General features: G+C 39.6%; 1 protein-coding gene across 2 annotated transcripts in view; it reads left to right on the top strand.

Annotated features, from left to right (window-relative positions):
• Positions 1 to 1,128: 1,128 nt before the first annotated feature.
• The window catches only part of ERLIN1 (ER lipid raft associated 1), a 36,334-nt gene continuing 22,705 nt past the window's right edge, over positions 1,129 to 14,757 (top strand). The window contains exons 1-6 of one of the 2 annotated variants that reach the window (XM_068548367.1): positions 1,129 to 1,232; positions 1,552 to 1,675; positions 3,713 to 3,794; positions 8,293 to 8,339; positions 9,720 to 9,781; positions 13,156 to 13,281. In XM_068548367.1, the coding sequence (XP_068404468.1) occupies positions 1,563 to 1,675; positions 3,713 to 3,794; positions 8,293 to 8,339; positions 9,720 to 9,781; positions 13,156 to 13,281 (430 nt within the window). In that variant the 5' untranslated portion in view covers positions 1,129 to 1,232; positions 1,552 to 1,562. Of the gene's footprint in view, positions 1,291 to 1,551; positions 1,676 to 3,712; positions 3,795 to 8,292; positions 8,340 to 9,719; positions 9,782 to 13,155; positions 13,282 to 14,757 lie in introns of both variants that reach the window. The other variant, XM_068548365.1, reaches the window with a different exon arrangement.

Below are 14,757 nucleotides of genomic sequence, written 5' to 3'. Positions count from 1 at the left end.
AACTAAGAGAATCCATCCAGAAAACAGAGGCTGGACAAGTTATTTTTTATTCTCTTTGCTTTTTATCAGTTAAAATAGCTAAGCTCTGCAAATAACATTTATCTGGTACAGACAAGGTCCCATACATTCCTAGGTAGTAGAAGTCAAATGAATGATACAGGTAAGTGCATTTATTGAAGGGAGAAGATACAGTGGTCTGGGAGGGCTTCCTTTAAAGAAGATTTTAATTGATTCTATTTACCTCTTCCCATTTCCACTGTTACTACCATTGTAACCTTGGGCCTGCAGTTTCCTAACAACTTGGCTTCCCTGTCTCTTGTCTCCACTCTAAGCCATTTTGTAGACTCACTGGCCCTAAGGTACTGCTTTCCCATACTTCCCTGCCCAAGAGGTTACAGAGCCCTCCAACCTTAGTCTACCTTGTCCAGTTGTGGTCCCACTGCTAGCCTTTCAAGGCTTACACCATTACTGCCCAACCTCTTCTAACATGCTGCCCTTATTTCCTTTGTATCCATCTTTCTTACTCCCATCTCTACTCTTTCACTTTGTCCTTTCTATTTCCGGTAATACATGCAGATAATGCATAATTTAAAAGAACAGAAAAATATGTAGTGAAAAGAATGTCTCTATTCTCTAGCCATCCAGTTTTCCCTCCCTACAGAAAAAGTGAATTCGAGCCTTTCAAAATCTGGGCCTAGCCTAGCATCCGACTCCTTTCCATCACACAGGCTTCAAGGAAGCTCAAATGCTCACTGTCTTCAGTCTTCCCGGAGGACCCTCCAACACACACCCACGTTTACGTGCTTATTAGTTTATTCTGTTCTTATTGCTTGGATGGCTTTCATAAAGCCCTCACTGGATCAGCATTCTGGCACGTTAATAGGTGACTCTGCACAAGAACACGCTGACCAGTCCCTTGTCTCAGAGGCCCTCTCCGTTCCTCTGCCTCCTTCCTTACTCCACATTGCCGATTTCCCGTCTCTTCCGGAGCAGGAAACCAGCAGTACACAGTGGAGAGCCCACGTACCTTCGCGCGAGATAGCTCGGCGGGCGGCGGCGAGAATTTTGTCCCGTCCGCTCCCCGTCTCTAGTCGCGGGGCGAGCGCGGCGTCGGTGTGCGTGTCCGCGCAGCCGCAGTGCCCCGCGGGTGGGCGGGGCCGGCTCTTGGCGGCGGTTGGTGCGGCCCGGGTGGAGACTTCACGTGCGCGCGGGGGGCGGTGCGTCACTGATCGGTGAGGCGCGGCCGAGGGGTCGGCCTCTGTCCGTAGTCTGCGGCTGGCCCCCTTCACAGTTAGTGCTTTCCTCTGGGCGGGGAGGAGCGACTGTGGGGGTGGGAGGGGTGTCAAGACGCTCACCGAGCAGGGGCGACCCACGGGCCGGCTCGCGCGGAGGGGTTGGCGACGGGGAAGCGGGCTCTGCGAGAAGGGGAAAGAGGCACAGGACTCCTCAGCTCGGCCTGCGGGAGGGGGCCAGGTCGCGGGAGGGCGAGGTGGAAAACGGAAGGTGGTCCTGTCACTCACGGGGCTGGGGCTCCGTTCCTTCCTCATCCAGGAGGAACTAGGATGAATATGACTCAAGCACGCGTTCTGGTGGCTGGAGTGGTGGGTCTGGTGGTTGTCCTCCTCTACGCCTCCATCCACAAGATCGAGGAAGGACACTTGGCCGTGTACTACAGGTGAGTGGCACGTGCAGTCAGCTCAGGTTCTAGAGCAGGCAGAAGGAAGACTCCCATTAGAGTCTGGGAAGTTGTTCCCTCTGCGGTGTCAGGGAGCTCTTTCCAGTCCTAGGAAGTGACTTTCGTCGCAGCCCTAGCGAGAGTATGGGAGCTGTGGCAGGCTTTTGCAGAGCATCCTCCAGGTGTTGGACAGTTTCAGTGCTATGTACATTGTGTGCAGAGGTTAAGACTCCCTGCAGTTGTTCCTAGTAGTCAGTAAACTCAGTCATTTGCAGAAAAAAATGAAGGGTGGAAGGCAGTGGTGACTCCACCTGTGGCTGAAGAAATGGATAAATCATTGTTAAATTCCATACAGCTGTACTGGCTTTTAGTTTGCAGCTGTAGGTGCTATTTAGGAACTGGTCCTGTTTGTGGTTGTTTCTTAGAATTTTTTTTTTTTTTCCTTTAAAAAGTTCTGGTGTCTGGTTTGGGCTTGTAAGGCCATTAAGACCATGACAGTTGTTGAATTCCTGGACCTTGGGAGACAAACACAGGATTGTGACAGACACATCCTCCTCCCACCTTTCCCTGTCTTTTCAAGTTGAGGAAAGCAGTGGTGTGGAATGTGTTGATCTCTAGCTGAGATGGATAGCTTTTCCTTCAACGTAGTTACCACCGGTTCTTTTGATATAGACAGAGGACAGTTTGGAGAAACTGAGATAACGATGTATTTGAAAGAGCTTCAACTTTTTGCTGGCTTCTGTCATCTCGTAAAACCAAAATTTCTACTTTTAGATCCATCCTGAGTCTTAGAAAGTCTTCCCTGTGAAGCACTGATTTCAAATACAATTTTAGTGATATGTCTTAGCAGGTGGGGGGTCTGGCATTTTAAAAATGACAGATTAGTCTGTATTTCCATCTAGTTCAGCATTGTCTTCCTGATAGTAAAGCCAAGGAAAGAACATTTCAAGGTATGGCTTTCAAAAAATTAAGGATGGACCTCAAACAGTTCATCTTTTATTAGCTATTTGTTATGAATTCTTTGCAAACCTATTTATATTTTCAAGATAGGAAGGTAAGTTCTATTAATTTACTATTCATTATGTAAAATAGGACTTCTTTTTTATATTTGCCTCCAAATTACCTCCTTTTTATAACTTGCAAGATGTGCTTTCATGTTTCTCACATTCCAGAATTTGGTGAACAAGTCCACACTTATATCTATTTGTAGTCTTATCCCCTCACCCTTCATCTTTCCGTGCTAATTTTTTGTTGTTGTTGATTTTATAGAGGCTTTATGCCCCCAGTATTTTTTTCTTTGTTCCAAATAAGTTTCTTTTTTTATTTAAAAAAAGAATTGTTTAAATTGTTAATTTACAGTGTTATGTTTCAAGTATATAGCAAAGTGATTCACTTATACATATATATATTTATTTATATTATTTTTCAGATTATTTTCTATTATAGGTTATTACAAAATATTGAGTATAGTTCCCTGTGCTATACAGAAGGTCCTTGTTGTTTACCTATTTTATATATAGTAGTGTGTATGTTAATCGCCCCCAACATTTTAATTGCTTTGTAGGTAGATTAAAAGAATCTTGAGCATCAGAAATTTTCTCCTTCCTTGAAAGTTTGTGTTATCTATTTTTTTTTCAGCCTGGTGATTAAATGTATTGTGTTTTGATCTGGCTCATGCTATGTACAATTAAAGTACATCAACTGAGAGCCATTCGAATTTTTTTCACAAGTAGTTCTCAAAAGGTTAAAGACCAAAGAGAATCTTTATACCTGAGAGTGGTGCTGGAGACCCAGAGGTATGGTTGGTAGAACTTGTGAAACAAGGTGTAACATGGGCAGTTTAATTTGATCTTTTCACTTTTGTAGGTATGGCAGATATTTTAGGGACCAGCAGTTGTTCATCATTAGTAACTCATATTAGTGAGGCTTTAGTAGATCAATAGCATGAGTAAGAATGAATGTTTATTATAGCATTTTAGATTTGGAAAGAGAATTTCTCTTTTTATAATCTTGTCAAATTGAAACATCTTTTTGCAGGGGAGGAGCTTTACTAACTAGCCCCAGTGGACCAGGCTATCATATCATGTTGCCTTTCATTACTACGTTCAGATCTGTGCAGGTGAGTGATTCCTAGGGAAGCCCCCACACTGGATAGATAGGTGTGAGCGGAACAGTGACCACATTCACGGGTGGAGATAGAGTTCCTTATTTCTTTTTTTTTTTTTTTTAATGTTTTTAGTTCTTTTTTATTTATTATTTATGCATTTATTTTTGGCTGCGTTGGGTCTTTGTTGCTGCACTCAGGCTTTCTCTAGTTGCGGCAAGTGGGGGCTACTCTTCGTTGTGGTGCCTGGGTTTCTCATTGCGGTGGCTTCTCTTGTTGCAGAGCACGGACTTTAGGCGTGCAGGCTTCAGTAGTTGTGGCACACAGGCTTAGCTGCTCCGCGGCATGTGGGATCTTCCCGGACCAGGGCTCAAACCCATGTCTCTGGCGTTGGCAGGCGGATTCTTAACCACTGCACCACCAGGGAAGCCTGAGTTCCTTATTTCTTAAGCTAATGGTAGTATTTACTTAAATGTAGGAGTTAAAAGTTCAGAGTACAGTTGTCACAGCGTAAGTTATGGTTTTGAACCACGTCACTCTCTTGAGGTATATTAGAAGTATGAGCTAGGCAGCTTGGAAGGACTCACTTCTCCCATCTATATAGTGGTATGCAGCAGGTTTTCTGTTGCTGCTGTCAAAATAAAAGCAGGACTTTGACACACAACTAGAGATACAAACCAGTGATAACTTGGTTTAGAATGGTGTTTGGTTTCCATAGAGGCAAGCTCCTGGGCTACTGTTAACATGGAGGATCTGAATTTTTATACACAGCTTCTCTGCTTCACATTTTTGCCTGGAACATTAAGCATAATTTTATGTGGAACCTTAGTGAGTGTTCTATTTTGACAGAATCCCGGAATATCTTAAATAAGCGGCTGGTTCTTGAGAACAGACACTTAGTAAATATCTTTTGAGGTAACAAGATGACAAAACAGGATTAGATTGTTACTACTTTTGCAGGCACTGTGTGATTATAAATCTTTGGATTCAGAAGTTTGTCTATTATCCGCTGCTAATTTTTCAGGGCTCGGGAAAATTCAATGTATTTAATCTTGTAATTTAAAGTCTAGGCTTCCTGCTAAGTGAGATTTTCATTATGAATACTTAAATCCTCCAGATTTCCCTCCAATTCCCTTTTAGATGGCTTGGGGCAAGAATTGTGTCTGTTAAAGTGAAGTATAGTGTTCTTCCCCTAGTCAGACTGATTTCCATATTGTTTTCCCATATTTATTTTATTCACTCTTGCCTAGGCTGATGCTGTCACCTCTTCTCTCACCATCTCTCTCTTTGTTCCTTATTTCCTGTCTAAATCTTGCCAGCCTTTTTAAGGCTCATCACAAATCCCTCTCCTCCTCTTCCATAGCCCTTAAAGTCTGTATTGTAAATTTTGGCCCTTGATCTTGTTTCCTTTAATAATGTTGTCTTGTATTGTTCTCTTAAGTTTTTGTGTGAATTTTTTTTTTCCAGAAAGTGTCCAAGCTTTTTGAAGGCAGGGCTCATAACACGTTTATATTTCTGACCTTTCTGCTTGTGGTGAAAGTTGTTAAATTGAGCTGATATCTCTGGAAGCGGTATGGTGTAGTGAACGTGGGGCCAGAAACCCGTAAACTAGGTTCTGGCTCTGGCTCTGCCACTAATTGTTTACATGACTTTGCAGAAATCACTTAACCATTCTAGACTTCAGTTACTCCTCTGTGAAACAAGGGGTTTTATTTGCATGAACCCATCAACAGCTTAAATAGTCTATATTGATGTTATCAGTGGCATCATCAGACCCTTAGAGATCAGGGGCTTTTTTAGATCTTGTTCAAAGCCAGGCAGATTTGTCTGTGCCTTCTTGGAGCTTAGTATGTTGAGTCATACTGATGCAGAGATATATAAAAGAGATACAATAAACAAATAGATTTTAGAGTTTAATTACATATGTAACAAATACACAGTGTGTGTGTTTATATATTTGTGTGTGTGTGTGTGTATTCGTACATATACACACACACACATAGAGTGATAAACTGTCATAAGAAGTGAAAACGAGGGACTTTCCTGGTGGCGCAGTGGTTAAGAATCCGCCTGCCAATGCAGGGGACACGGGTTCAAGCCCTGGTCCGGGAAGATCCCACATGCTGCGGAGCAGCTAAGGCTGTGCACCGCAACCACTGAGCCTGCGCTCTAGAGCCCACGAGCCACAACTACTGAGCCCACGTGCCACAACTACTGAAGCCTGCGCACCTAGAGCCCGTGCTCTGCAACAAGAGAAGCCACTGCAATGAGAAGCCCACGCACCGCGATGAAGAGTAGCCACCGCTCGCCACAACTAGAGAAGGCCCGTGCACAGCAACGAAGACCCAACTCAGCCATAAATAAATAAATAAATAAATAATCTTATTTTTAAAAAAAAGAAGAAATGAAAATGAAATTAGTAAAAAGATTTACTGCTGGAGTCAGTGTGACTAAATAAAAATGGTCTGTCTTTATATGTGAAACTGTAACGTTCTAGGAAAGAATTATATTAATAAAACCCTTTTAAGAAGTTGTTTTCATAAGAATGAGATAAAGAAACTTATTTTTAGGAATTTTTGGAACACATTAGAAGACATAGCTTATATAAACAAATGGCTTAACAGACTTGGCATTTGAAAGGAATATTTAAGAAGCATCTTGGGGAAATGTGAGATCCCATATATGATGTAAGAAAAAAAAACTATGTTTAGAAAAATATAAAAACCTTCAGCCTTTAAAATATATATTTATATAACAAAACCAAAGACTTTTAAAATAAACATTCATACTGGGAAAATAATTTTTGAGGTAATATAAAAGAAGTATAAAAGTACATGAAGATAGGATGTTAAATTGAAGATTTAACATTTGAACTCTTTCCTAGTTCTACTTGGTTTGAAAATTGACTAGAGAATATCCTTTAGGTTTAAATAGGAATGTATATTTAAAGTTGATTTGGAAGTTGAATTTGGTTAATGTTTTGAAGGAAATAAATTGAGCTCACCTCTCTATCAACTTCCCTCACTCTACCTAGATCCTGTCACTAATGTTTACTATCACCCTTTTAACCCCAGACTTAATATTCTATTCTTTTTCCTCCTGGAATTTTATATGAAACTAGTTATCAAATACCTTCTCTATTGTATCTCCTGGGTTGAAAGCTTTAAATTTCCATGGCCTTTTCTACATTAACCTAAATAAATTACTACTTTAGCTTCCCAGCTGGTTTTCTTGCCTCTAGATATGATAGATAATGAGAACCACATCACACATAAGCAAAGGAATGAAAGAAAAGTCCTATTTTTGAAAGGTTTGTTTGTGGCTGTGTATAAGATGGACTAGGGAGAGCACAAGCCCCCCAGCAGACATTCAGGGCCCTCTACCTAACATCATCATGTTCTCTTCTCAGAGTTTCACCTCTCATCTATATTGTCCCCTCTGCTCCAGGCAAGCCAACTGCTTCCTCACACCTGTACACACAGTTTGTCCTCAACTTTGTGTATTTGAATAGATAGGTATTGAATGTAGGATGCTTCTCTGCCTTATCTGTTCTTATTTCTCCTTCTCTAGACTGGGCTTATAAATATTTCACCTCAGAGAGCTTTTCAAATGATTATTTTACTCTATCACTTAATACCTAACAATTCAGTTTATACTCTGTTATTTGTACCTGTTATGGATTGCTTTGTAAGGATTTTATCTCCTGTGTTGGATTGTGAGCTCTTTGGAAACAAGGACCATGCTTCTTTTTTCTGTTGTATTCCATAAAGTACTATGTTGCTGTGGGCTTAATATGGTGCAGTGTGTCCAGATTACACTCATTATGTGCTCGCCTGTTGGAAGCCTTCAAGTGCAATAGGGAGTCATTCTGGATCCAAACCAAGTTGTGACAGAAGCAGAGTAATTAAGTACCAGATGGTTGGTTCACAAGGAGGAAGCAGTGCTGATGGTGGCATTTCTGTTAAAAAGGAAATTGAGAGACTGTCTGAGAAATCTCTAGGACCTGAACTAAAATATTGACTATAGCTTTAGAGGAGAAGGTTGGTGTTGAGCTCAAGGGCCCCTTTGAGTTGAAGACTGCTTGTATGCATATAATAGTTATCTTTTGCCTTCATTGTAACCATTAATATTAGCAGTGGAATCAGGGTTCAGAGTACAAATCCTAGCAGTAGTATCCTTGTGGGTAATCCATGTAGTTTGCAGTCCCAGGCCAGCTCCAGGCAAATAAGGGACTGACTGAGAGATTGAACATTGAAACTTTCAGATTGAACATTGAAGCTTTCCTGGTGCATCTTGACTCAAACATTAACTGTAAAATATTCTGTCTCTAGTCTTTCATGTTTGCCAGGATACAAAAAGAGATTGCTCTGATAGCTAATCTTTGGGGACTAAAATTGTAATGGAGCTCTCCTGTACTTACCTTTCAGCAGTTCTCTAGAGATTTTCCTTTGGGACCAGTGGTTCTTTGATGATATGTGTGCTGAGTATTGATGAGATATTTTTTCTTCCCCAGACAACACTGCAAACTGATGAAGTTAAAAATGTGCCTTGTGGAACAAGGTAAGCGTTCCCCTTGCTTACCAACCTCCCTTTGGTTCAGATGTATTTTCTGTTCATAAGCTGTGATCACTTAAACATCTTTCAAATAGGCATCGTAGTAACCCAGGGGGATTTCTCTTCTGAGCATTATTTGAGAAAAGCCCTGTCTCCAAATAGGACCTTTCCATCTTAGGAGCCATTTTAAACTAACAGTAGATAGTTTAAAATGAAATCAGCTCACCTTGTCATCTGTAGTATTAAATGCCATCTAATTTAGAGTTTCTGATTCAGTAGGTCTGGAATGAGACCCGAGAATTTGCATTTCTAGCAGAAGTCCCAGGTGATCCTGAGCTGGTCTGAGGATCTTACTTTGAAAAATCACTGCTGTAAAGTATTGGGGCAAGAAAGGCAAGCAAGGCCCAAATTATTTTTAGAGTATAATCAGTACATTGAATTGTATCAGAAGAAAAGTATAAAGTTCAGTGTATGTTTTAAATTCTGTATTTTAAATGACCAAAATATCACAGAAATGTTCTTAAAGAGGGAGCAAATTCTCTCTGTTTTAAGTTAATGTATTTGATACAAGTTCTCCCTAGGTCTATCTGTAACTTTTTTATGGATTCCCTTTAGAGGTGACTCAAAATTGGCAGCTGATGAGATGTTGGGTAAATTTTATTTTTATCTTCATGCTTTCCTGTATTTGTCAGATTTTTTTCAGTGAGCAGGCATTATGCTTTTTTATCAGGAAAAAAATGTCATTGTAAGTTGGTAGGAAGGCTTAGTTGTATAGTTTCAAAATCTCTTGACTTCATGTATCTTAAATTGAGGTTCACATGTTCCTCAGGGTCTGTGCTGATAGGCCAGGAAGTATAGGAAGCCATTAATTAACAAGACCTATCTTTCTGGAGTGTCAGTTTTACTTCAAGGTTTGGGGGAAAATTCTTCTTTTCATATTAGGATAAATACAGATGAAAAGTAGATTAAGATAAGGCAGGGAATCAAAAGAATTTCAGCCTGTGGCTGACCTCCATACCTCTGGGGAACCACTTTACCAGATTCCTCGATGGAGAAGTTTGAGAAGTGCACTGCCTTAGCTGTTGGCTTCATTTAATAAGGGCAAAGTGCTAAGCAGCTCTAGGTTATAGATCTAGTCTTCCTGTGAGCTGATTTTGATCACAGCAGTTACAGAGGTGAGCTTTTGGTTATGAGAGGAGCCAGGTGAGTGTGTGCAGGGTCATTTGAGTAGTGATCAGTGAGGTCAGTTTAATCAATCAGTAGTATATGTCTTTAGATTTTCCTTCTAAATTTCTGTCATGTGGGATTTGTTTGATGATGTAGAATTAATCTAGGGACATAATAGGTTTGTATTTGGCTCACATTTTTCCATTTCTCTGTTTTTAGTGGTGGGGTCATGATCTATATTGACCGAATAGAAGTGGTTAATATGTTGGCCCCTTGTGCAGGTATGGTACCCATCTATTCTGTTATAGTTATAATCAGAGTTATCTGTAACTGAGAGATTCTGTAAGGAATAGGAATAGATTCCCTAAGGAAAGTTTTATGACCTCATTCATTTCTGATATATATTAAAAAAAATAATCGCTGGAATATTTTCCATTCCTAGGGAATGGCAACAGAAATAGGTCACAAATCCTGGACAGAGTTGACTTTCTGCAACTGTATGGGTTACTCTGAGCTGAGCTGAGTGTATCTAAGAACAAGACAGTCATTGATTATTTCTAGAATTTCTAGAAAGTAGCATTTTATCCAGTCAGGATGAGAAATAATATCCTTACGTGTTAAAAGTCTATAACTGATCAGTTCCTTGGCTACACTGATTTGTGACCATAGAAAAATCTTTTCTAGTTGAGATTTGCTATAACTTGCAAAGCAATCTGAAAGTGCTCAGTGTGGGGAGAACATTTTCTTGGTAAAAGATGAAAACTCACAGAGATGGAGTACTGTTCAAATCAAAAACTTAATTAGGAGTTATGAAGTAATATCGACCTTTTTAATGTTTGATTTTTTTTCGTAATTTTTTTTATTCTGATAAAATACATGTAACGTAAAATTTACCTTCTTAACCACTTTTAAATATTCAGTGGGCATTATATACATTCACATTGTTATGAAACCATCACCAGCATCCATCTCCATAACTCTTTTCATCTTGCAAAACTGAAACTCCCTACCCATTAAACAAGAACTCCTCATCCACCCCCTCTCCCAGCCCTGGCAACCACCATTTCTGTCTTTCTGACATTTCTGTCTGTACTTTCTTTCTCTATGAATTTGACTACTCCAGGAACCTCATAAATGGAATCATATAATATTTGTCTTTTTGTGACTGGCTTATTTCACTAAGCATAATGTCCTCAGGATTCATCCATGTTGTAGTAGCATGTGTCAGAATTTCCTTCCTTTTTAAGGCTGAATAATATTCCATTGTATGTATATACCACATTTTGTTTATCCATTCATCCATTGATGGACACTTGGATTACTTCCACGTTTTAGCTATTGTGAATAATACTACTATGAACATGGGTGTACTTGGGTTTCTTCGAGACCCTGCTTTCAATCAAAAGATCTGCCATTTTCAGAAGACCTAAATGGACATTTCTCCAAAGAAGACATACAGATGGCCAACAGGCACGTGAAAAGATGCTCAGCGTCACTAATTATTAGAGAAATGCAAATCAGCACTACAATGAGGTACCACCTCACATCAGTCAGAATGGCCATCATTTAAAAGTCTACAAATAACAAATGCTGGAGAGGGTGTGGAGAAAAGGGAACCCTCCTACACTATTGGTGGGAACGTAAATTGGTGCAGCCACTATGGAAAACAGTATGGCGGTTCCTCAAAAGACTAAAAATAGAGCTGTCATATGATCCAGCAATCCTACTCCTGGGCATGTACCCAGACAAAACTATAATTTTAAAAGATACATGCACCCCAGTGTTCATTGCAGCACTATTCACAATACCCAAGAGATGGAAACAACCTAAGTGTCCATTGACAGATAAATGGATAAAGAAGATGTGGTACATACATGCAGTGGAATACTACTCAGCCATAAAAAAGAATGAAATAATGCCATTTTGCAGCCACATGGATGGACCTAGAGATTGTCATACTAAGTAAAGTAAGTCAGAAAGACAAATACCATATACCACTTATATGTGGAATCTAAAATGTGACACAAATGAACTTACCTATGAAACAAACAGACAGGACAGATTTATGGTTGCTGTGGGGGAGGGGTGGATTGGGAGTTTGGGATTAGCAGATGCAAACTATTATATAGAGAATGGATAAACAACAAGGTACTACTGTATAGCACAGGAAACTCCATTCAATATCCTGTGATAAACCATAATGGAAAAGAACATGAAAAAGAATGTGTACATATGTATAACTGAATCGCTTTGCTATACAGTAGAAATTAACACAACATTGTAAATCAACTATAATAAAATAAATTTTTAAAAAAGATCTGCCATTTTATTTTTATCCTTACTACTAAAATTTGCATGCTTACTATGTCAGGATACTGTGTTGGCAAAAACAATTTTAAAAGGTGAAGTTAGAGCCTTTGCCTTAAGGGCTTTTTATTTTACTTGAGAAGACATGATACTGACCTAAAATATATATATATATGTGTGTATATATATATGTGTGTGTATATATATATGTATATATACACACATATATACGTATATATATAGGAATGTAAGGTCGTGCTAAGTTTCATATCACTGGTACAGGCACAAATAGCAAAAGAATTTCGGAACAGAGAGCAACCTGTATTACTGTCAAGTGGATTTGGATTATATTTTTCAGCAATTAAGTATTTTCCTGCCTTTTATCATCTACTTTCCCTGGTCACAAATCAGTGGAATGGACTATGATTGAAAAAATAGAAGAAGGGGAGATAGTGCTCGTTTTCTGGCCAGAGATAAAGAGGAAACTACTTATCACCAACTCATTTGGAAATGACCAAGAGGATGAGGTAGTCAGCGAGTATTTATTGATGGCCTGTTCATCTGTTGTGATCTGGAATCCGGTTACATCTAGTATCCTCCGTGGGAAGGCGAGTAGAGCAAGTCTTGGATTTGAAGGGAGAAAGCAGCATGTTTTAATAAGTGGGGCACAGGTTCTGGCATGTTCTAGTATGTACCCTTAGGCACATTTCTGAAATTCTCTGTTTCTCAGTTTCATATTATGCAAAATTAGGAGATTTTTTTGTGAGAATTAAGTGTTAATGTATATAAATTGCCTGGTATAAAGTCTGGCCCAGAAATGTTAGCTTCTTTCCTTTCTACCCTGTTATTTTTTATTTTTATTTTTTTTTAACAGCCTTTAAAAACTGCCTTTTTGAAAATGGTCTTTTGGAGCTGTCTCCTTTTTTCATTCCCACTGTTCCTCAATTAGTTCAGGCCCTCTTTACCTCTTAGCTAAACTTTTACCTTGCAGTAATTGCTTTACACTTCCCCTGCCTCTGATTTATATGCCTCACAATTCATTTTCTCTCTGCTGCCAAAGTACAGATCTGATTGTGTCATGCCCTTGCTCAATCTTTGACGGTTCCTTATTACCTCCAAGATAATATATACTCTCCTTAGTATGGAATTTGAAGTTTGCCCATTAGAATTGCAAATGCAGTAATATCTGGAGAATAAGGCACAAGGAACACATCAAGGCTTGGAGTTGTGTTTCATGTTTTCACTATTTCATTGGCACTTTTCCTCATGTATATTTTATCACTGTAACTTTTTACCTTGGCTGAATTAGAGGATACACGAGTGAACATGGATAGTACCTCTCTTTCAGTGTTTGATATCGTGAGGAACTACACTGCAGATTATGACAAGACCTTAATCTTCAATAAAATCCACCATGAACTGAACCAGTTTTGCAGTGCCCACACGCTTCAAGAAGTTTACATTGAATTGTTTGGTAAGTGTCTCATTTGTTTTAAATATATAAATAACCAATTAGAAATCTTGTTCAACTTGTCTGTGAATACTATAATAATATTAGTAAACATTATGCTATTTGAACATTTCTTCTGAATTTATAATAGAGCAATTGTCTTTAAAGTATTCTTTAAGTTTAAAATTGCTTAAATTTGCTTAAAATTGCTTAAATTAAGCAAATAGTTACTCAAACAAGATATTTTAAGAATGATAACCATTTTCTGAAATATAAAGTATGTAACTTGGTAGAGATTGGAAAAAGATCATTTGTTACAAACTATATTCTTTGTTTTAATTAATTAATTTTATTTTTGGTTGCGCTGGGTCTTCGTTGCTGCACGCGGGCTTTCTCTAGTTGCAGTGAGCAGGGGCTACTCTTCGTTGCGGTGCACGGACTTCTCATTGTGGTGGCTTCTCTTGTTATGGACAGGCTCTAGGCATGTGGGCTTCAGTAGTTGCAGCACCCAGGTTCGGTAGTTGTGACCTGCAGGCCCTGGAGCACGTGGGCTTCAGTAGTTGTGGCATGTGAGCTCAGTAGTTGTGGCACACGGGCTTAGTTGCTCTGCGGCATGTGGGATCTTCCCGGACCAGGGATCAAACCCGTGTCCCCTGCATTGGCAGGTGGATTCTTAACCACTGTGCCACCAGGGAAGTCCCAGACTATATTCTGTTTTTACTATGATAATATACTGAAAATTAGCTTTGTTGCTAGTTTAATGGATAATTTGGAGAAATTAAGAACCTGTGTCTTGGAGTGTCCCAAGACCCACCCCCACGTTTGATGATTTGCTAGGAGGACTGACAGGACTCAGTATAATCATACTCACAGCTAAGATGTACTACAGCAAAAGGATACAAAGCAGAAGGAAAAGGCACTTGGGTGAAGTCTGAAGGAAATCAGGCACAAGCTTTCAAGAGTCTCCTCCCAGTGGAGTCATGCAGGATACACTTAATTACTCCAGCATTGAATTGTAACAACACATGTGAGATGTTGTCTGCTGGAGAAGCTCATTAGAGACTCTCTAGGCAGGATTTTTACTGTGGGCTGGTCATGTAGGTACCCTCTGCCTAGCATATACCAATATTCCAGATTCCCAGAAGGAAAGTAGATGTTCAGCATAAAACACATTGTTTGAATAAACAATTTAGGCACAGTGAGTCATTGTTATCAGTTCTGGGGATAGAGGGAATACTCTCCAAATCCATGACCCCAGGTGACAGCCAGAGGCCAAATTGCAAACAGGCCTTTCTAAGGATAGTAGTTTCAGGCTTGCTATGTTGACTCTCTTCTGTACAAGCTACTTTTCATTTGTGGTAGGGAAAGCTCTGGCCAGGGATTGGGTTGCTGCTATTGGCTGCTCACTTCTCCCTCCTGGAATTCTTAGTGAATTTCTTAGAGGCAGGCATAGGGATGGTTAATCAATTTAGAAATCTACTAATTGATTCCTCATTGATG

The sequence above is a fragment of the Eschrichtius robustus genome, chromosome 7 (genome assembly GCF_028021215.1).
Source record: "Eschrichtius robustus isolate mEscRob2 chromosome 7, mEscRob2.pri, whole genome shotgun sequence".
NCBI classification, from domain to species: Eukaryota; Metazoa; Chordata; class Mammalia; order Artiodactyla; family Eschrichtiidae; genus Eschrichtius; species Eschrichtius robustus.
The sequence above is the reverse complement of the archived record's forward strand: the minus strand, read 5'-3'. Positions and strand labels throughout refer to the sequence as shown.